Source organism: Somniosus microcephalus, chromosome 1 (assembly GCF_052327205.1).
Source record: "Somniosus microcephalus isolate GS21.2 chromosome 1, FLI_Smic_1.0, whole genome shotgun sequence".
In the NCBI taxonomy this organism is placed as follows: domain Eukaryota; kingdom Metazoa; phylum Chordata; class Chondrichthyes; order Squaliformes; family Somniosidae; genus Somniosus; species Somniosus microcephalus.
This window is the reverse complement of record NC_140987.1, coordinates 56841789-56865873: the sequence shown is the minus strand read 5'-3', so window position 1 is coordinate 56865873 and position 24085 is coordinate 56841789. Positions and strand designations below refer to the sequence as shown.

General features: G+C 43.8%; 1 protein-coding gene across 12 annotated transcripts in view; it reads right to left on the bottom strand.

Moving 5' to 3' along the window:
• Positions 1–24085, bottom strand: part of mast4 (microtubule associated serine/threonine kinase family member 4) — a 571101-nt gene that overhangs the window by 121209 nt on the left and 425807 nt on the right. For all 12 annotated transcript variants that reach the window (XM_085981755.1, XM_085981763.1, XM_085981673.1 and 9 more), the window contains one exon: positions 13000–13088. In XM_085981755.1, coding sequence (XP_085837881.1) covers positions 13000–13088 — 89 coding nt within the window. The remainder of the gene's footprint in view (positions 1–12999; positions 13089–24085) is intronic.

Genomic DNA, 24085 nt, shown 5'->3' with positions numbered 1-24085 from the left:
CTGCTCTCATCACTATCAACATCATTTATAACTTTAAACACCTTTTCAAACACAACAACTGAGACCTATCATTGCCTTGAACGCTGAGCTCCTACATATGAAACTCAAAATCGCTCTTTTATGGCTTCATCTACCCGCACACTCACTTTCAAGGAATTGTGCATTTGAACCACTAAGTCTGTTAATCCATAAGAACATAAGAAGTAGGAGCAGGAGTAGGCCATACGGCCCCTCGGGCCTGCTCCGCCATTCAATAGGATCATGGCTGATCTGAATCTAGACTCACGTCCACTTCCCTGCCCTCTCCCCGTAACCCCCAATTCCCTTATCTGCTAGGAAAATGTCTATCTCCGTTTTAAATTTATTTAATGTTGCAGCTTCCACAGCTCTCTGAGGTAGCAAATTCCATAGATTTACTACCCTCCGAGTGAAGAAGTTTCTCCTCATCTCAGTTTTGAAAGGGCAGCCCCTTATTCTAAGATTATGCCCCCTAGTTCTAGTCTCACCCATCAGTGGAAACATCCTCACCGCATCCACCCGATCAAGCCCCCTCACAATCTTATATGTTTCGATAAGATCGCCTCTCATTCTTCTGAACTCCAATGAATAGAGTCCCAACCTACTCAACCTTTCCTCATACGTCAACCCCCTCATCTCCGGAATCAACCGAGTGAACCTTCTCTGAGCCGCCTCGAGAGCAAGTATATCTTTTCTTAAATATGGAAACCAAAACTGCACGCAGTATTCCAGGTGTGGCCTCACCAATACCCTGTATAACTGCAGCAAGACTTCCCTGTTTTTATACTCCATCCCCCTTGCAATAAAAGCCAAGATTCCATTGGCCTTCCTGATCACCTGCTGCACCTGCATACTAACTTTTTGTGTTTCATGCACCAGGACCCCCAGATCCCTTTGTACTGTAGCACTTTGCAGTTTCTCGCCATTTAGATAATAACTTGCTCTTTGATTTTTTCTGCCAAAGTGCATAACCTCACACTTTCCAACATTATATTGCATCTGCCAAATCTCTGCCCACTCACTTAGCCTGTCTATGTCCTTTTGCAGGTTTTTTATGTCCTCCTCACTCACTGCTTTCCCTCCCATCTTTGTATCGTCGGCAAACTTGGATATGTTGCACTCGGTCCCTTCCTCCAAATCGTTAATATAGATTGTAAAGAGTTGGGGTCCCAGCACTGACCCCTGCGGAACACCACTAGTTACTGATTGCCAGCCCGAGAACGAACCATTTATCCCAACTCTTTGTTTTCTGTTAGATAGCCAATCTTCCACCCATGCCAGTATATTACCCCCAATCCCATGATTTTTTATCTTGATCAGTAATCTTTTGTGTGGCACCTTGTCAAATGCCTTTTGGAAGTCCAAATACACTACATCCACTGGTTCCCCTTTATCCACCCTGTATGTTACATCCTCAAAGAATTCGAGCAAATTTGTCAAATATGACTTCCCCTTTGTAAAACCATGCTGACTCTGTCCTATTAAATTACGTTTATCCAAATACTCTGTTACTGTATCCTTAATAATGGACTCCAACATTTTGCCAACCACAGATGTTAGGCTAACTGGTCTATAGTTTCCAGCTTTTTGTCTACTTCCCTTCTTAAATAAGGGTGTTACATTAGCAGTTTTCCAATCTGCCGGGACCTTTCCTGAGTCCAGGGAGTTCTGGAAAATGATCACCAATGCATCCACAATCCTTACCGCCACTTCTCTCAAGACCCTAGGATGTAGGCCATCAGGTCCGGGGGATTTATCCGCCTTAAGTCCCATTATTTTACCGAGTACCATCTCCTTAGTGATTTTAATCGTGTTTAGTTCCTCCCCCCCCCCCCCCCATTGCCCCCTGTTTGTCCAGTGTTGGGATATTTTTAGTGTCCTCTACTGTAAAGACTGATACAAAATATTTGTTCAGCGTCTATGCCATCTCCATGTTCCCCACCACTAGTTTCCCAGTCCCATCCTCTAAGGGACCAACGCTCACTTTAGCCACCCTTTTTCTTTTTATATAGCTGTAGAAACTCTTGCTATCTGTTTTTATATTTTTTGCTAGTTTACTTTCATAATCTATCTTCCCTTTCTTAATTAATCTTTTAGTTATTGTTTGCTGGCTTTTAAATGCTTCCCAATCTTCTATCCTCCCACTAGATTTGGCTAATTTATATGCCCTTGTTTTCAGTCGAATACTATCCTTTATTACTTTACTAAGCCACGGATGGCTGTCTTTTCTTTTACTCCCCTTTTTCCTCAGTGGAATATATTTATCTTGAAAGATGTGAAATATCTCCTTGAATGTAGACCACTGCTCTTGCACCGTCTTACACTTTAATCTGTTTTCCCAGTCCACTTTAGTCAATTCTACTCTCATACCTTCATAGTCTCCTTTATTTAAGCTTAGTATGCTGGTTTGAGATCCAACTCTCTCACCCTCAAACTGAATTTGGAATTCAACCATATTATGGTCACTCATTCCAAGGGGATCCTTTACTAGGACATTTTTTATTAATCCTGTCTCATTACACAGGACCAGATCTAAGATTACCTGCCCCCTGGTTGGTTCAGTTACATACTGCTGAAGGAACCCGTCCCTAATACACTCTATGAACTCTTCCTCAATGCTGCCATGCCCAATTTGATTAGTCCAGTCAATATGAAAGTTAAAATCCCCCATGATTATAGCTGTTCCCTTATTACAAGCCCTAACTATTTCCTGGTTTATACTCCGACCAACAGAGTTGCAACTGTTAGGAGGCCTATAGACTACGCCCACTAGTGACTTTTTCCCCTTATTATTCCTTATCTCCACCCAAACTGTTTCACTATCCTGATCCTTTGACCCAATATCATTTCTGACTATTGCAGTGATTCCATCCTTGATTAACATAGCAACCCCACCTCCCTTTCCTTCCTGTCTGCCCTTCCTAATTGTCAAATACCCTTGTATGTTTAGTTCCCATTCATGATTATCTTGCAGCCATGTTTCCGTAATGGCCACCAGATCATACCCATGTGTAGTTATTTGCACCGTCAACTCGTCAATTTTGTTATGAATGCTGCGTGCATTCAGATAAAGAACTTTCAAATATGTTTTCTGACAATTTATTCCTGCTTTTACCCCTTTTACTACTTTACCTTTATCATTATACATTCTGTCCCTTCCTGACACGCTCTGGTTTTTAATTCCCCCACTGCTACCTTGCTCTATTGCCTTCTCCGCTGTCATTTTTATTTTTCGCTCTCTTAAAACCTCCCCCCAACGAATTAGTTTAAAGCCCTCTCTACAGCCCTAGTTATTTGATTTGCCAGGATCTCTTTAGCATCCTTCCTTGTTTATTTTCTCAACATGTATTATCTCATGCTAAGCCACATTAAATTGCACATCACCTGTGACGTAAGAAAACTACTAGGCACTTGGTCTAAGCGTTAAACAACGCTTTAATCAACTGTTTTACAACATGGAGATCCAGTTGTGTCCTTCACTAGTTCCTGTGAAAGAATGTCCTGAGCAAGCTGGGCCCATGCCCGAGTATTTATACTTTCCCTGGAAAGCACCACCAGCAGGCCGCCCAGTATTATTTCTAAGTCATTTCCACATGAATGACAACATTCATGTCAACCTGTCTGTCCATTTTGCTAAGCTGTATATGTCCTCCTGACGTTTTTTTACAGGCTCCTCTTTGTGTTTGGCAAACCCCCTACTTTTGCATTATCAGCAAATTCTGATATAATGCTTTTATGCCAAGTCCAAATCATCTCTACAGAGAATATAAGCAGATCCAACTTCCAACCCTTCTGCAATCTAAGCAATACCCATTAATCTTAACCCCTTTGTTTCCTATATGTTAACCAACCTTTTATCCATGCAACTACATTGGCGTGGAATTTGCGGTGGTAATGACGGCGAAACTGTCAGCGTTCGCCGTCATTACTCTGTAAAACTGACAGCAACTTCTAGAGACCGCACATGCGCAGTTAATCGGCTCGATCTGGAAGTGGTTGTCAGTGATACCCTGCTCCTCCTCAGGGGGCGCTACTGCAGTCCTCACGGATGGAAATCAATTAGAAATCACTGAATTGAGGTGATCTTCAACTTTTTACACACTATTCTCGCTGTAAAAACCCTTGAAAAAGTTAAGCCTTGTTGAATGAGGTGCAACTGAGATTTTAATGGTGTACTAATTACTGCTGAACAATCTCTCTGGCCCTTAAAAAATAATTTTGTATTTGTGGAGTGTCAGTTTTGCCATTCCATGATACAAATTCCATAGATTTTTAAAATTATTTTATTTTGTATTTTTAAAGTTTGTTTTTGATGGGATGATATGTTGGCCTTTATTGCAAGGGGGTTGGAGTACAAGAGTAAGGAAGTCTTGCTGCAATGTACAGGGCTTTGGTGAGGCCACACCTGGAGTACTGTGCACAGTCTTGGTCTCCGTACCTAAGGAAGGGAGTGCAACTGGATTGATTCCTGGGATGAGAGGGCTGTCCTATGATGTGAGATTGTGTAGAATGGGCCTATACTCTCTGGAGTTTAGAAGAATGAGAGGTGATCTCATTGAAACATACAAGATTCTGAAGGGGCTCGAGAGGGTAGATGTGGAGAGGTTGTTTCCCCTGGCTGGAGTGTCTAGAACTAGGGGTCACAGTCTCAGGATAAGGGGTCGGCCATTTGGGACTGAGATGAGGAGGAATTTCTTCACTCAGAGGGTTGTGAATCTTTGGAATTCTCTACCCTAGAGGGCTGTGGATGCCGAGTCGTTGAGTATAGTCAACGCTGAGATCGATAGATTTTTGGACTCTAAGGGAATCAAGGGATATGGGGATCGGGCAGGAAAGTGGAGTTGAGATCAAAGATCAGCCATGATCTTATTGAATGGCAGAGCAGGCTCGAGGGGCCGTATGGCCTACTCCTGCTCCTATTTCTTATATTCTTATGATATTTCAGCTCCTACCTTAATCCCATGTGTATGTCCCAATCTTTATTTCGCTTTCTGTAAAAATTATTAAAAAGTGAATGATAAAACCTGCTCGTTCCTTCCTGGTTTGCTGTGAGAATTCTTCAATGTGATTGGCTGCTTAGCCTGCTTGATGACATCACTGTTGCTGGAAGCCACAGATCCTCTATAGATGGCGCCAGATGGAAAGTCACGTCGGAAAAGGTGAAATCGACAATACAGAGCCCACTAAAAGTATGTGGGCCGCTTTCTTTGCGGTCAGCGGCAAGTGACGGCAAGCACGGTGGCATAGTGGTTAGCACTGTTGCCTCACAGCGCCAGGGACCCGGGTTCGATTCCGGCCTCGGGCGACTGTCTGTGTGGAGTTTGCACATTCTCCCCGTGTTTGCGTGGGTTTCCTCCGGGTGCTCCGGTTTCCTCCCACAGTCCAAAGATGTGCGGGTTAGGTTGATTGGCTATGATAAAAATTGACCCTTAGTGTTAGGGGGATTAAATACGTGGGGTTACGGGGATAGGGGTGGGATATGTGTTGGTGTAGGGGTTACGGGGATCAGGTGGGATATGTGTCGGTGCAGGCTCGATGGGCCGAAATGGCCTCTATCTGCACTGTGGGGTTTCTGTGATTCTGTGATTCACAACTGACTGCAAAATCCGGGCCATTGCCTGAATTGTTGTAGCAAGCCTCTATGAGGCACTTTATTGAACACCTTCCGAAAATCCATATATACATTTACTGCATAGCCTTGAACTATAAATCATTTACTGTATTTTCTTTAAAAAAAGACAAATGAATACATTTGTCAAACATGACTCGTCTTTAACAAATCCAAAAAGAAAATACTGCAGATGTTGGAAATCTGAAATAAAAACAGAAAATGCTGGAGATACTCAGCAGGTCAGGCAGCATCTGTGAAGAGAGAAACAGAGTTAGCGTTTCAGGTCGATGATCTTTCGTCAGACAAAAGGTCATCGATCGACCTGAAAAGTTAACTCTGTTTCTCTCTTCACAGATGCTGCCTGACCTGCTTAGTATCTCCAGCATTTTCTGTTTTTATTTAACAAATCCATACTGGCTGTCCTCGATTATTCCATTCTTCTCCAGATGCTTACTAATTTGATCTCAGATTTAGATTTCAAGTGACAAATGACATTAGACTAAGTGGTCTATAGTTACCAGGTATATCTTTTTCTCCTTTCTTGAACAAAGGTATTAAATTGGCTGCCTGTCAGTTTACTGGCATAGTTTGCATATCTACAGAGGATTGAAAAATTGCAGTCTTCCTTCAAACAGTCGAGTGTGATTGCCATCAGAGTCTGGTGACTTATCCAACCTGACCTGTTGATTTTTTTTCAGAATCAATTCTTATAATAGTTATCATCAACAATTGTTCTACAATCTTCTCCACTAAACTACATTCTCACTTTCAAAACTGCAGATTTGTAAAGACTGATGCAAACTATTTATTTAATGTCGCCACCCTCCACAACTAGATTTCTCCCTTCATTCCTTATTCCCTTTAACTATTCTTTTACTTTTAATATGCTTATAAAAGTCCTTGCTATAAACTTTATATTATCTGCTAGCCCTTTATCACATACCATTTTAGTCCCTCTAATCACCCTTTTCTATTTGACTCCTACACTTTGCATACTCTTAATGATTTTCTTTAGTAATGATAGCACTAGTTTTATCAATTATCTCCCTTTAAATTTCACTTCAGTTTTAATCTCTATTTATCCACATAATTATATCCTTTGGTGTTTGGATGCCATGCCTCTCAATAGACTACAGTAATAAACAATTTTTAAAATCACCCAATTTAAGGCTAACAATGAGTTCAACCCAAAAGTAAAAGTAAAATTATTGCAAAACTGAGAAGAACAGATACTAAATAATGGTCCAAGACCATTGTAGATCAATGGCTTGGGAGGAATGGGGCAACTACCATGGCTGCAATGCAGCTATCTTATAAAAAAAATCAAGCCATCCATTGCTCTCGGGCCAACCGGAGGTCATTTTGGGGAAAATTATACATGTTCCAGTATTTTGAGTTTCTTTGCTCCTTAAAGTGCTGACACTTGCTTGGGTACGGCTCTGTGAGCACCAGTAGCCCTCCAGTATCTCATCCAAGTGGCTGTTCTTCATAGGCTTGGCAGTGAGCAGCAGCAAGCTATTTGACCATAGTCATTACAGCCAAATCTGATGTTATTCTCACCCGGCACTTTGCAGTACTGGCCAATAGATAGCAATCAAGAGCAGGAACTAGGGCCATTTATTTCCCTCTCTCCAGAGGTCACCATGGGTTCAGCACCAAGGTCCTGCCTGAGCTCTACATTCAGCCCTGGCTTGGCTCCAGCTGCCTCTGCCTGTTCTCCAAGTACTGAACAAACAGATTTCTGCAGTAAATAAACAATTTATGCTTTGATTTTTTTTTTTTTTTAAACATTCTTTTTAAATTTCTGTTTCATCAGTATTCTGCATACAGCAGTCACCAGTGTATTACAACTCATCCAGTGGGTGACCACAAGACAGGTTGCACAATAATGGAATGAGTTTGGAATAATCTCAAACCCAATTTCTTCTGGATGTAAGCAGACAGCAGAAAAATACAGCTAATTTAGCAAGTGTTAGCAATATTACCCAGTGAGGCCACATGGTGGCTAGTGTGGGAAATGCAAAGAATCATAGCTGTGTTTTTGGAAGGTCAGTGCTGAAGCTGGGCTCTGTAGAGGGAGGCTTTGCTCCAAAGATGACTATAATGTATAATTGACCTGGAGGTGGTCAGTGCTGACACTGGATGACAAATATGAAAAAAATCCTCAGCACAACTTCCCTTATATCTTGATTGACTTATGAGAAAGGTTGAGCAGGCTGGGCCTATACTCATTGGAATTTAGAAGAATGAAAGGTGATCTTATGAAACATATAAGATACTGAGGGGGCTCGACAGGGTAGATGCAGAGAGGATGGTTCCCCTCGTGGGGAAATCTAGAACACGGGGGCACAGTTTTAGAATAAAGGGTCGTCCTTTTAGAACTGAGATGAGGAGGAATTTCTTCTCTCAGAGGGTCGTAAATCTGTGGAATTCTCTGCCCCAGAGAGCCATGGAGGCTGGGTCATTAAATACATTCAAGGTGGAGATAGACAGATTTTTGCAAGATAAGGGAGTGAAGGGTTATGGGGAGCAGGTGGGGAAGTGGCTTTGAGCCCAAGATCAGCCATGATCTTATTGAATGGCGGAGCAGGCTTGAGGGGCCAAGTGGCCTATTCCTGCTCCTATTTCTTATTATGTGCATAAAACAGGCATAAATATATTCAGAAAATAATTATTTTTTATACCTTAAAGCAATTAACAGAAAAAAGGAACATTCATAAACATTTTACCACTCAAACTTCTAAGCAGCACCATTTCATAATTTACATGAATGAATCAAGAGTTTCTCTGTAACCTCTTCCAGCACTAACCTCTCCTGAACTTTCCACTCATCGGACTCCAGCCTCTTGTGCATTTCCCTTCACCATTGGCGGGTGTGCCTTCAGACCAGGCACCACGCTCTGGAATACCACACCTTAAGCTCCTCTGCCTTTCCCTCTCCTCCTTTAAGGCCCTCCTTAAAACCCACCTCTTTGACCACACTTAATATCTCCTTCTTTGGCTTGGTGTCAGATTACAGATAATCCTCAAATTTACTCCTGATAATTGATCCCATTATTTTACATGGAATGGAAGCAAGACTAAAGGGTCTATAGTTGCCCATGTCTGTATTGTTACTCCTTTTAAATATGGGCACCATGTTAGCCTGTTTCCAATCTACTGTTATCTCACCAGCATCCATAATGGCCAGTGCCTCATAAATCTCCTCTGTAGTCTTCCATTGGAGTAACTTTTCTGTTTTCACATATTCTTTCTATGTCTTCATCTCCTCCATAGGCTGACCTGGAGGTTTGCAGCATACCCTAGTGTGAGCTTGGATTATTTGTGTCAAGTGCATTAAAGAAATTCAGGTAGATAACCAATAGGTCAATCCACACTGTAAAATGCTTTGGAGCATTCTTCTATGTTAAAGGCAAGTTGATGTTGTTGGATAGCAATCAGGAGCAGGAACCCCATATGATTTTCTGTTCTCCAACTCAGGAGCACGGAAGCCAATTGCTGCACTTCTATCACAGCCATCAGAGATAAGCATAAACTGAGGATTCGCCTTCTGCATCCGAGTAGTTCAGTTACGCATTGCCTTAAGTACCTAAGTCATCATGGGAACCTTACACAACTTATGTTTCAAAAGTCTCCCTTGCCAGTACCTAATTCTTATTCTCAGATACTGAAATGGTGTAGAATAGATTAGTCATCACTGTGAAATTCAAACAGTATTAGATTACTACCAACCTGTCCAATCATCTTTTGCTTAATATCTCCTTCACTAGCTCTTGATAACCATGCAGTATTCCAGGAGAGCACTATACTTTACTAAACGAAATTTATAAGCAAAATGGAAACAAGATCAGTGCTCTCAAAAAGTCTTGCCATGACCAACTAAGGAACTGAAATGGAGGTTTAAGGAGAGGGAGACTCCATTATGAAATGAGGCACAACTTATCCAGAGTTCTAAAATAATGGACAAAGCTTCGAGTGGAGGTTTATGGAAAGCCCATTTCTTTGTTGGCAGCTGATTACTGCAATCCAAGCTCATGGATAATGCACCCAGGTGCCTTTGACTTTGTATATCTACAGGCCTTTTACAAGATCAAGCTACTGGGGGAGATAAAAAGCCTGCTCCATCTTGTTTGTAGGACAATAATTTAATTTAAAAATAACAGTGCCATTCTACAAAGTGCACTTTACAACAATAACAACTAAAATGAAAGAAACAAAACGAGGTTTTATTCCATGAATGACCCAGCAGAATGTGATTTTTATCGCATCTTTCTTATTTAAAATATAAAAGTTTGATTACACATACTATTCAAAACAGCTTCTGATATGGAAGCCCGATTCAAAAATGTGTTGAAGGCTATATGGTATTGTAATAAAAGATTAAGGGGGAAAAATTCGGTTGTTTTGCGCCTCCCATTAGCGCCCTCTTAGGGCGCCAATGGGTCGCAAAGCAACTAGCGCCCGGGTGCGGCGATGTTTGCGCCGCTCGCGAAATTGACCAGACATTTTGCGGCGACGCTAAACATTATTGCCACGATCTCCTGCGCCCGCAGATCGTGACGTCAATCGAGCGTGCAATCCCCGGGATGCGGATATTGAGTGGCGGCCCCATCCTTACCGCCTGCCGCTAGCAACGACAGGTTGAGGGGAGCGTTTTGCAGTCAGGAAGGGACTGGGGGAGCACTATTTAAAGGCGACTGCTTCCTGCCTTTTTTTGTCAGCGACATTTTTGCACCACGTATTCTGAGAGAGAGAGAGAGAGAGAGAGAGAGAGAGAGAGAGAGAGAGAGACTGACTTCTGGAGAGATTCAATGCTGTGTGAAGGAGTTTTGGGTACTGAGCAGTACTTTGCAGGTTCATTTTGATTTGAATTTCCTTGCATCGATTTAGAAGAGACTGTGGGGGCTGCAATCTGAGCTCTTTCCCTGGGCCTCTCCATTGTTCTTTCTAACAGATTTGATGTACAGGTCTCTCCAGGCCAAGATTCAAGGCTAAATGAGCAGAGTGTGGATGGAGAGCAAGATTGACCCTCCATTTTAAGAGCTGGCCTTCGCCAGTGTGTCTGTGTTCCATTGCTGACTGACATCACATGAGCTTCGCCAGCGCTCTGAGGTAGCGCCTCGCTCCTCGGCGTTAGCGCCTTAAGAGAGGTGTGTAGCGCCTGATTTAGCGCTCCAATCACCTCCAGGGGCGATTGAAGTCAAGTTTGCAGTCGGAGGCGATAATTAGCGCCCAGCCGATAATTACGCCCCAAATGGGGCGATACTGAATTTCTCGCCCCAAGACATCATAAGCAGATGCTTGTTGAAAGCATAGCTTCAAATGCATGATCAGTTTTAAGCAGAGACTTTTATACAAAGCATTGTTCAACAAATAGGCCAATAACTCTTCCTTAAAAGGAAAATAATAACCAATATGTCACATTTGAGAATCATTAAAAACAACCTCGGAACATCCCAACAGTGCTTTACAGCCAATTAAGTGCTTTTGAAGTGTAGGAAATGTGGCAGCCAAGTTGCACACAGCAAGGTCCCACAAACAGCAATGAAATAAATGACCAGATCATCTGTTTTCAGGTGTTGGGATGAGGGATAATAGTTGGCCAGGGCACTGGGAGAAATCCCCTGCTCCTCTTCGAATAGCGCCGTGGATCGTCTACCTCCACCTGAGCTGCCAGACGTCTCCTCTCCGACGGTGCAGCTCTGCCTCAGTAAAGTGCGACCACTGAGCCAAGGCTGAGACCGTAAACATTAAAAGCCCAGCAGATTGGGCTGGTTTTACAAGATGGCATGTGCGGGAATAGTGGTAATCAGGATAAAACTGGCATTGATGATGGTCCAAGAGCACAATACAATAAATGTCAAGTCCAGGTTTATGACTTCAAATTCTGTAATCTTGAACAGTGAGCTATTCCAGACTTTTGTAATACAGGTTGAGCGTCCCAAATCCGGAGTTCCGGAATCCTGGACGATCGGTGGCAGGGGTCCAGAATCCGTAAACTGTTCCGGAATCCGGACACCCGGAGGGAGGCTGACCAAAAACCGGAACCTGGGCCCAGGCACTTCCGGACTTCGGAATGTGTTTCTGATGTCCGAAATCCGGAAATATCGCAACCTGGCCTCGGGCGTTTCTGGACTTCGGACATCAGAAACACATTCCGAAATCCGGAGAAACCCGAAAACCGGCTCGGCCTCGGTCCCAAGGTTGCCGGATTTGGGACGTTCTACCTGTATCAGTCTTTAGAAGCACAGGGAGAAATTTTAACCCTCCAAAAACAGGTAGGCTTGGGTCGGGTGGGATGTTTAAATGTTAAAAATCTGAAGCCTGACCCCAACCCGCGTACTTCTGCTTTTAATGAAGGTGGGACGGGGGAGGGCAACCAATCCGCTCACAGAAGGCGGGTTGGCAATTTATATATTATAATGAGGGTGGGAGCCTCACGTTTAACCACCATTTAAAATTAAACAATGGGTGGCCGGGTTTCCCAAGCCTCGAGAAACCCGTCGGCTAAAGGGAGGCGAGGACTGCTGGATCCAGGAGGTAAGTGCCTTTCCACTTACCTGGTGGATCCAGCATTCCTGGCTAACCCATCCCCTGTGATCAGACATCATCACGTCCCTTCAATCTCCTCCACAAGGCCTCCAATCTCACCCCCCCGATCCTTCCGATCTCCGCCCTGCTCTGGCCTCCGATCTTCCTTGTGGCCTCCAGACGCCAATCTCCACAATGTCCCCCGGCTCAGGATTCCAGACCTTCGACCCCTGTTTTGGCCTGCACGATCTCCCCAGGCTCACGGCTCCCAATCTTCCATCCCCCCCAGCCCCCGCCCCCCGGCCTCCCCGATGTTGCCCAGCTCACGACTCCCAATCTTCCAGCCCACCCCCACCCTCTCTGATCCCTCCCTCCCTTCGCTCCCTGGCTGCAGCCTGTTGCCGAAGGCCTATCCGCCCGACAGCCCCTCAATCTGGCTGGCTGCGGCCGGGAAACAGAGACAAAAAATGGTAATCAATCCGGCCGTTAAAATGGTCAGGGCTTGAAGGAAACCCGTTATTCCGTATTTCCCGACCTGAAATCAGCACCCCTCCCTGCCTCCGAGTTAATATCCAGCTCGTACAGTCTACACAGTAAATTCCCATAAAATATTAACAAGTCAACAGCCTAAGTAACATTTTACCTTTGTATGCTTGCTTCAGATGCCATACATTATACTGGTCATCATCTGCATGAATGGACTGATTAACCAAAACAATAGCAATGTAAAGCCCTGTGCTATTTGAAGCATCCTATTCTTATTAGCTAATGCACTGTAATTCGGCACACTGAAGGATACCAATCTTACAAAAAGCTCGTCTCAAATAGTAATTTCTTACCTGAATGAGCAGGGAGAGGTGAGTGAGGTCGAGGAAGGGCTGTAGGCTGACTGCTTCCTATCAGGCTTTTCCTGTTATTAGTGCGGCAACTGAGATTAAAAGAGAAAAAAAAATTAAATACAGCTCAGTTTTATATGACACTTCATCGCTTTTTTTAGATTTCATATTTAAGGATTTGCCTGTGAAATCTAGCATAACCAATCAAAAAACATTTAATACCATCTCAGTTTAGGGTCTAGAAGCTTCGGAGCTACACATTAGTCATAAAAACATTAAAGTGGAAGGAAAGGGAGTGTGGCAATGCAGGCCAGACAGGCTACCTATATAAAGAGCGGGCCATGAGTTCAAACTTGTCCGATAGTCGCTCCAGAACTGTCTAAACACAAGTCGCTTTTTCTTCTTTTTTTGAAACAAATGTTAAAATCCAAGTTACTTTTTGGATTATTTAGTACTGTAGTGTGAATGATACCAACTTCAAGGTATTCACTTACAGTAAGTCTACTAAAGATGGTGAGTGGTCTCAGGATTCTAAAGGTACTATGCCTGTAGGTGGCACTGTGACCTTATGTGACTAACTGATTATAATGAGGCAGAACCTAACGTTACGTGACAATCCCACACCACACACTTATTAATCCCCAGGTAGTTAATTTCAAAGAAAAATTAAAAATTACGGTTGCAGTCTTGCAGGAACCAGTCGAGCGTTCATGCTTAAATGAAATGATACAATGTGAAAGGAAATCACAGCTTATCAAAGTTCGATACCGAATCTACTGAAGAAGGTTACTCAGCTTAGAAATGGTGGAATCAGGGAAAAATTCTGGTGAAAGCAGTGGTGTGGCTATGAATAAATATTGCCTGAGCACAACAGAAAGTGTTGAAATTCCAGAAATGGAAGAATGCTGGCATACAAACCAAAGTAGTTTGATAGCAGCAGAAACAGCTACAACCAGCATGTCTTTTCCCACAGAAACCACCCATGCAAGTCGGAATAGCTTCCTGTCAGAGAATATGCTCATCAAAAAGAATCTGAAATCAAAAGCCCAACAGCCAAGAATTGGAAGTGTCAGCAGGAACCTTGACCTCTCCAATTGACATGGACACTTGGCAATCCAGCCCAGTATTAGATCATTCAAGAAAGTACATCCATGTTTGTTGCCTCACTTAAAACAAAATTCTTGCTCCAATCACCCCCTCCACCTCGCTTCCCAAATAGCAAAACAGAACCAGGCCTATGGCCCGAAAGGGACTGAACTTCGACCTGTACTCTACCCCATCCCACCCCAATTCAGAATTAAACCGTACTTTCTGCCTCGACCTCCACCCACAAAAAAATGGGGACAACGCCTGTTGAGTAGCAAACCTAACCAGCCCACACAAACAAAACCTGACCCCCTAAACTTCGACCCAAAGAAGAAATTCTGATCTTATCTCACATCAGTTTCAAAATCTGTGCTATCCTAATTAAGGATTCTGGATTTTTCAATGTGGACTTTTAATACCAGTTTTAAGGAAAACTAAAAGCATGGGCTATAAACCCTGGGTTACTTGCTAAAAGAGCAGAATTTGGTTAGAAGTATTATCAAAGGTTAGAAAACAGAACTGTTAAACTTGACTGTTCAGAAGGCAAGCTGGGAAACTTGACCAAGTTCAAAATGGACTATTATTATTGCTTCACTATTGAAGACTAACTGCTGCGTTAGCCTCAGTAAAGCTACAGGGTCAGGCAAGATTTGCCGTACTTTTGAAGGACAAAGAAAGATAAGGAAGCCATGACAAAGACAGCTGCCTTTTTGAACCGTGAGAACGGAAAACTACTGGCAGCCTGTTCCACCAGCAACAAGTGATATAAAAACAGCCATTTTAGTAAATTTGAGACAGACCAGAAGCAAAGAAGGATGTCAACGAAGAATTAACTCCTCAGGCCCCCAAAGCAGAAGAATGAATCATTGAGTTTCAAGTTGTACTACTGACTAAAGTTGGAAGCATCCCTATCTGTAAAATAGTTTGTGTTTTAATGTCAATAAAAACCAATGATTTAGAAAAGTTTACAGCCTCGGTTGATCCTTACCTCTCGGTGCCCTAAAGCAGTAAAGAGAGTTAAAAAAAAACTACCCTAATATTCACTTATACAAATACAAATATATAAAAGGCCTAAATTTCTTTGCCAAGTTTCATGGTACCAAAGATCTGGACTCATGCTGATTACGGAGAACACATTCAAAACTATTGTCAAATGGTTCTATCCTGGAAACTTGTCAGTGTTAAGATTTTTAAGAGCCCAAATGTCTATCTCAAACTGGCCTCTTAATCACCAAGCCCATCCTCAAGATGGTATTTTCGTATAAGAAACGACATCTCATGGTAAACAGTTGTGAGTGGATGAAGATTCCAGCTTTTGCCATTTATTATTCCAAAAGACTTTTTGGGAATTGCCTTAGATGCTCCAGTGTCAAATAGTCTTAAATTCAGAAAAGGTTGGGTCATCTGGCTTGATTTTCGGCCCTGGCCTCTCAGGATTTTGTCATTTTGCATATCAACATCAGCATTTTAAATACAGGAATGGATTTGCGTTCATCGAATAAGGAATTTTAACACTCTCCTATCATGTTGAATCCCCTCCTACCCCAAACCAAGCCTGATCGTGTTCTCACTAACATACAATTTTCCTGCAGGGATCACTAACTAATGATCAGACGTGGGGGCACCTTAGTGGATTTCTTTCTTCCCCAGCTCCAGGGGCACTGAGGCAAAAAAAATACTAATCAATTACTGCCCCAGTTGAGATCATGTAAGTTAGCACAAACCAGGAATCAAATCTCACACCTTCTTAGTGCTATACTATATGGTTCCCATACCCACCAGACCTTCAGGAGACTAGAATCTCATTCACTTAATATTGCATATTGAAGCATAAGATATTAAATGGTAGAGAAAAAGTAAATCTGTAGCATGACTTCAGAGCAAACCAAGGCAGTAAAACAAGGGAGCTTAGGTTCAAACTGATGAAGGGCAAACAGATAGAAATTCTTCCTGCTTTTAAAAAGAGTAAGGGAGAGTAGTGGTGATGGAAACCTTAGAATCATTCAGGGGCCCACTTTATAGCATGGCTGGGGAATGGGAAACTGAAGGCTTCTTTTTTTCGATAGGTGAGTTAAGATGGGCCAAATGTCCTTTCCCAACTGTACTTGTTTAGTGATCCTTATTATACATATACACTTGTTATTTATTTTTTGCTCATGTATTTTTAGATATTAAGCACTGTCTGCAATTTACCTGTTCAGTTGCTAATTTACTCTGGATCTCTGAACATTGGCATCATCTGTATAAAATTATGAGATGCCGAGATAGAGTGGATAGGAAGGAATTGTTTCCCTTGGCAGAGGGGTCAACAACCAGGGGGCATAGATTGAAAGTAAATGGTAGGAGGTTTAGAGGGGATTTGAGGAGAAATATTTTCACTCGGGAGGGTGGTGGGGGTCTGGAACTCACTGCCTGAAAGGGTGGTAGAGGCAGACACTCTCACCACATTCAAAAAGAACTTGGATGTGTACTTGAGATGCTGTGGCCTACAGGGCTACGGACCAAGAGCTGGCAGGTGGGATTCGGCTGGATCGCTCTTTGTCGACCACACGATGGGCCGAATGGTCTCCTTCCGTGCTGTAAATTTCTATGATTCTATGATCTGCAAATTTAGAAATTCTACTTACATCAATACCACTAAATGTTTTGAAAACTACCCTCTTTTACACAGAAAGAACTTAATGATTTACAACTTTCTCCTTGACCATACAAGCTTTTGTTTTAGCCTCAAAGTTCTGTGAAAGACCACGTCAAAAGTTTTCTGAAAATAAAGCTATACAATGTTATCATCCACCAAGCTGGTTACATCTTCAACGATATACAGTTGACTCCTCTTAATTCAAATTATTTTACAATTCAAATTGTTAAGCACTAAATTCTCACTTTACATTTTAAAATTCAAATTACAGTATTAGATATCCGATTTTTGTTTCCGCACAAAAATGACTTTGCATTAGTAGACTGTGTATGCTTCTGACCTGGAGCCTGAAATTTACAAATATTTTCCAAACTGCGTAGTTCCCTCACCTGACAAACATTAAACTGTGATTTACTTGAAGCCATTGGGACTGTAAATGGACACAGCGTCATCTCAGCAGCAGAATAATACATTGCACACTACATTCTTATACCATATCATATTTATGACACTGGGATCCACTAGTAATGAGATTTTATACATGTTAACTCAACTATACTTTCATAAGCCATACTGACTTTTTTTTAAATCATGCTTTTACCGAATAAACTAACTTGATTTCAAACAGAGTTCATTATTTTTTTAATTCAGTCATTCACGGAATGTGGGCGTCGTTGGAGAGGCCAGCATTTATTGCCCATCCCTAATTGCCCTCGAGAAGGTGGTGGTGAGCCGCTTTCTTGAACCACTGCAGTCCGTGTGGTGAAGGTACTCCCACAGTGCTGTTAGGGAGGGAGTTCCAGGATTTTGACCGAGTGACAATGAAGGAATGGTGATATATTTCCAAGTCAGGTTGGTGTGTGACTTGGAGGGGAACTTGGAGGTGGTGGTGTTCCCATGCGCCTGCTGCCTTCTAGGTGGTAGCGGTTGCAGGTTTGGGAAGTGCTGTCGAAGAAGCCTTGGCAAGTTGCTGCAGTGCATCTTATAGATGGTACACACTGCAGCCATGGTACACCGGTGAATGTTTAAAGGTGGTAGGGATGGGGAGCCAATCAAGCGGGCAGCCTTGTCCAGGATGGTGTCGAGCTTCTTCAGCTGGAGCTGTACTCATCCAGGCAAATGGAGAGTAATCCATCGCACACCTGACTTGTGCTTTGTAAGCAGTGGAAACGTTTCAAGGAGTCAGGAGGTGATCCCCATTTCTGACCTGATGGAGGGAAGGTCATTGATGAAGCAGCTGAAGATGCTTGGGCCGAGGACCTCCTGCTAGGTATGACTCCAGCCAGTGGAGAGTTTCCCCCCCGCCCTGATTCCCATTGACTTCAATTTTACTAGGGCTCCTTAGTGCCACACTCCGTCAAGCGCTGCCTTGATGTCAAGGGCAGTCACTCTCACCTCTGGGATTCTGCTCTTTTGTCCATGTTTGGACCATGGCTGTAATGAGGTCTAGATCGGAGTGGTCCTGGCAGAACCCAAACTGAGCATCGGTGAGCAGGTTATTGGTGAATAAGTGCCGCTTGATACCACTGTCGATGACACCTTCCATTACTTTGCGGATGATTGAGAGTAGGTTGATGGGGTGGTAATTGGCCTGATTGGATTGGTCCTTTTTGCGGACAGGAGATACCTGGGCAATTTTCCACTTTGTGGGGCAGATACCAGTGTTGTAGCTGTACTGAAACTGCTTGGCTAGAGGCGTGGCTAGTTTTGGAGCACAAGTTTTCAGCACGACAGCCAAGATTTTGTTGGGGTCCTGAGCCTCTATTGTATCCACTGTGCTCAGCCGTTTCTTGCTATCATGTGAAGTGAATCGAGATCTGGCTGGGCCACATAAAGTATTATCAGGTCCTGCTCTGGTCTGTCAAAATTGCTCACTATTCCAGAATCATTCAGGAATGCAAAGATAAACCCGGCTTCTATTATCTACTGCTAACCGCCTTCTTAAACCTCTCTCCCTTGTCTCCTCCACCTTCACCTCCGACAACAAGTGTGAGGAGCTCATGGACTTCTTTGTCTCTAAGATTGAGACCATCCGTTCAGCTGTCTCTGCCACTTCCCTGATCCACCGGGCCAAACTTCCTCTAAGGTTCCCCCCTGCCCTAGCCCTGAACTCGCATCTTTCTCCAGTTTCTCTCCGATCTCCCCTCATGACCTCTCTGCGCTCACCTTGTCCAGGAAACCCATTTCCTGCTCCCTCGACCCTATTCCCACCAAACTGCTGACCACCCAACTTCCTTTTCTGGCTCCCATGTTAGCTGACATTGTAACCGTTTTTCTCTCCTCAGGTACTGTCCCCCTCTCCCTTAAATCTGCCGTCATCACCCCCTCCTAAAAAAAAACAACCCTTGATCCATCCATCCTTGCAAACTACCGCCCCATCTCCAACCTCCCTTTCCTCTCCAAAGTCCTTGAATGTGATGTCACCTCCCAAATCTGTGCCCATCTTTCCCACAACTCCATGTTTGAATCCCTCCAATAGGTTTCTGCCCCGCCACAGTACCGAAACGGCTCTCATCAAAGTCACAAATGACATTCTTTCTGACTGTGACAAAGGTAAATTATCCCTCTTCGTCCATCTTGACTTGTCTGCAGCCTTTGACATGGTTGACCACGCCATCCTCCAACGCCTCTCCACCATCGTCCAGCTGGGTGGGACTGCACTCGCCTGGTTCCATTCTTATCTATCTAATCATCGCCAGAGAATCACCTGCAATGGCTTCTCATCCCATTCCCACATCGTTACCTCTGGTGTCCCCCAAGGATCTATCCTTGGCCCCCTCCTATTTCTCAGCTACATGCTGCCCCTTGGCGACATCATCCGAAAACACAGCGTCAGTTTCCACATGTACGCTGACGACACCCAGCTCTACCTCACTACCACTTCTCTCGACCCCGCCATGGTCTCTAAATTGTCAGACTGTTTGTCTGACCTCCAATTCTGGATGAGCAGAAATTTTCTCCGATTGAATATTAGGAAGATCAAAGCCATTGTTTTTGGTCCCTGCCACAAACTCTGTTCCCTAGCCACTGACTCCATCCCTCTCCCTAACATCTGTCTGAGGCTGAACCACAATGTTCGTAACCTCGGTGTCATATTTGACCCTGAAATGAGTTTCCGACAACATATCCGCGGCATAACTAAGACCGCCTATTTCCACCTCCATAGCATCGCTCATCTCCGCCCTTGCCTCAGCTCATCCGCTACTGAAACCCTAATCCATGCCTTTGTTAACCTCTAGACTTGACTATTCCAACACACTCCTGGCTGGCCTCCCACATTCCACCCTACGTAAACTTGAGGTCATCCAAAACTCGGCTGCTTGTGTCCTAACTCTCACCAAGTCCCGTTCACCCACCACCCGTGCTTACTGACCTACACTGGCCCCCGGTTAAGCAACACCTCGATTTAAAAATTCTCATCCTTGTTTTCAAATCCCTCCATGGCCTCGCCCCTCCCTATCTATGTATTCTTCTCTAGCCCCACAATCTCCTCCTCCCCCCAGCCCCCACCGAGATACCTGCGCTCCTCTAATTCTGCCCTCTTGAGCATCCCTGATTATAATCGCTCAACCATTGGTGGCCGTGCCTTCTGTTGCCTAGGCCCTAAGCTCTGGAATTCCCTGCCTAAACCTCTCCGCCTCTCTTTCCTCCTTTAAGACGCTCCTTAAAACCTACCTCTCTGACCAAGCTTTGGGTCATCTGCCCTAATTTTTCCTTATGTGGCTTGGTGTCAAATTTTTTGTCTTATAATACTCCTGTGAAGCACCTTGGGATATTTTAATACATTAAAGGCCGCTATATAAATACAAGTTGTTGTTGTTGTTGAATTGGCTGAAGACTGGCTTCTGTGATGATGGAGACCGGAGGTGGAGGCCATAATGGATCACCCACTTGGCATTTCTGGCTGAAGATGGCTACCATCACTTCAGCCTTGTCTTTTGCGCTCACGTGCTGAGCTCCGCCGTTGTTGAGGATGGGGGTGTTCATGGAGCCGCCTCTTCCCATTAGTTGCGTAATTGTCCACCACTATTCACGACTGGATATGGTAGGACTGCAGAGCTTTGATCTGATCTGTTGGTTGTGGGATCATTTAGCTCTGTCTATGTTTAGGATGCATGTAGTCCTGTGTTATAGCTTCACCAGGCTGGCACCTCATTTTCAAGTAGGCCTGGTGCTGCTCTTGGCATGCTCTTCTACACTCCTCATTGAACCAGTGTTGGTCACCTGGCTTGATGGTAATGGTAGAATGAGGGATATGCCGGGCCTTGAGGTTACAGATTGTGGTGGCGTACAATTCTGCTGCTACTGATGGCCCACAGTGTCTCATGGATGCCCAGTTTTGAGCTGCTAGATCTGTTCTGAAACCCATCCCATTTAGCATGGTGGTAGCGCCACACAAAACGATGGAGGGTGTCCTCAGTTTATGACTCAAGACCCACGTTATTTCCAACTATCCCAGTCAAGCTAACAGGTCTATAATTCTCAGAATTATAGCTACAACTTACTGTGATGGCTACTTTCGAGTCTTCTGGTGTTACCCTTGTGGCGAAGGAGTGCTGCAATAGTTCTACCACAGCACCTCTACTTATTCCTTCATTTCTATATTTATTTCTAGATGACAATTTCATTGAATACTCTTTTTTTTCTGTGAGTCCAGAAGGCTGTAAAGTGCCTAATTGAAAAATGAGGTGCTGTTCCTGGAGCTTACATTGAGCTTTGTTGGAACAGTGCAAGAGGCCGAGGACGGAGCGGTCAGAGTGGGAGTGGAGCGGAGAATTAAAGTGACAGGCGACCGGAAGCTCGGGGTCACGCTTACGGACTGAATGGACGTGTTCCGCAAAGTGGTCGCCCAATCTGCGTTTGGTCTCCCCAATGTAGAGGAGACCGCATCGTGAGCAGCGAAAACCGTATACTAAATTGTAAAAGCTTTTATAGATATGTGAAGAGAAAAAGATTGGTGAAGTCAAGCGTAGGTCCCTTGCAGTCAGAATCAGGGGAATTAATAATGGGGAACAAAGAAATGGCAGACCAATTAAATACATATTTTGGTTCTGTCTTCACAAAGGAGGACACAAATAACCTCCCAGAGATGTCAGGGAACATAGGGTCTGATGAAAGGGAGGAACTGAAAGAAATCAGTATTTCTAGGGAAATGGTGTTAGGGAAATTGATGGGATTGAAGGCCGATAAATCCCCAGGGCCTGATCATCTACATCCTAGGGTACTTAAGGAAGTGGCCCTAGAAATAGTAGATGCATTGCTGATCATCTTCCAACATTCAATGGAATCTGGAACAGTACCCATGGATTGGAGGGTAGCTAATGTTACCCCACTATTCAAAAAAGGTGGTAGAGAGAAAACGGGAAATTACAGACCGATAAGCCTGACGTCGGTAGTGGGGAAAATGCTAGAGTCCATTATAAAAGATGTAATAGCAGAGCACTTGGAAAACAGTGACAGGATCGGACAAAGTCAACATGGATTTACAAAGGTAAATCGTGCTTGACTAATCTACTGGAATTTTTTGAGGGTGTAACTGGTAAAATAGATAAGGGAGAACCAGTGGATGTGGTGTATTTGGACTTTCAGAAGGCTTTCGATAAGGTCCCGCATAAGAGTTTAGCGTGTAAAGTTAAGGCACATGGGATTGGGGGCAAGGTACTGACTTGGATAGAGAACTGGTTGGCAGACAGAAAGCAAAGAGTTGGAATAAACGGGTCTTTTTCTGAGTGGCAGGCAGTGACTAGTGGGGTACGGCAGGGATTGGTCCTTGGACCCCAGCTATTCACAATATATATTAATGATCTAGACAAGGGAACTAGATGTAATATCTCCAAATTTGCAGACGACACAAAGCTGGGTGGGCGTGTGTGCTGTGAGGAGGATACTGAGAAACTACAGGATGATTTGGACAGGTTGGGTGATTGGGCAGAAACATGGCAGATGCAATATAATGTGGATAAATGTGAGGTTATCCACTTTGGTGGCAAAAACAGGAAGACAGATTATCTGAATGGCAATAGATTGGGAGAAGGGGAAGTGCAACGAGACCTGGGTGTCCTTGTGCACCAGTCACTGAAGGTAAGCATGCAGGTGCAGCAGGTGGTTAAGAAGGCAAATGGTATGTTGGCCTTCATAGCGAGAGGGTTTGAGTACAGGAACAAGGATGTCTTGCTGCAGTTGTACAGGGCCTTGGTGAGACCACATCTTGAGTATTGTGTGCAGTTTTGGTCGCCTTATCTGAGGAAGGATGTTCTTGCCATGGAAGGAGTTCAGCAAAGATTCACCAGGCTGATACCTGGGATGGCAGGAATGACGTACGAGGAGAGATTGGGTCGATTGGGCTTGTACTCGCTGGAGTTTAGAAGAATGAGAGGGGATCTCATTGAAACTTATAAAATTGACAGAACTGGACAGACTAGATACAGGAAGGATGTTCCCGATGGTTGGGGAGTCCAGAACCAGGGGTCACAGTCTAAGGATAAGGGGTAGGCCATTTAGGACAGAAATGAGGAGGAATTTCTTCACCCAGAGAGTGGTGAACCTGTGGAATTCTCTACCACAGAAGGCAGTAGAGGCCAATACATTAAATATATTCAAGAAGGAGTTGGATATATTTCTTAAGGCTAAAGGGATCAAGGGGTATGAGGAGAAAGCAGGGACCGGGTACTGAATTTGGATGATCAGCCATGATCGCATTGAATGGCGGAGCAGGCTCGAGGGGCCGAATGGCCTACTCCTGCTCCTATCTTCTATGTTTCTATTGTACAGTATACTAAAATTGTCACTTTAATTCTCCGCTCCACTCTGACCTCTGCCTCTTACATTGTTCCAACGAATCTCAACGTAAGCTCAAGGAACAGCACCTCATTTTTTGATTAGGCACTTTACAGCCTTCTGGACTCAATACTGAGTTCAACAATTTCAGACCATAACCTCTGCCCCTATTTTTTCACATGGCAGCTGTTGATGATTCTGCCATTGCCATTTACACCTCATCTTGACTCATCTTTTGTTTCTTAACTTGTCCCATTACCACCTCTGTTGCCTTGCACCATCATCCCTTTTGTCTTTTAATCTCTCCGGCCTTCCACCCTAACAAAGACCTTCCCTTTTGTTCTTTCCTCCCCTCCCCTCTTTCCCTGCCCTTGCTTAAAATCTGTTTCATCTCTAACTTTTTCCAGTTCTGACGAAAGGTCATCGACCTGAAACGTTAACTCTGTTTCTCTCTCCCCGATGCTGCCTGACCTGCTGAGTATTTCCAGCATTTTCTGTTTTTATTTCAGATTTCCAGCATCGCAGTATTTTGCTTTTGCATACTTATGAGTGTCTTTAACATTACAGATGAGCATAAACTACATGTGG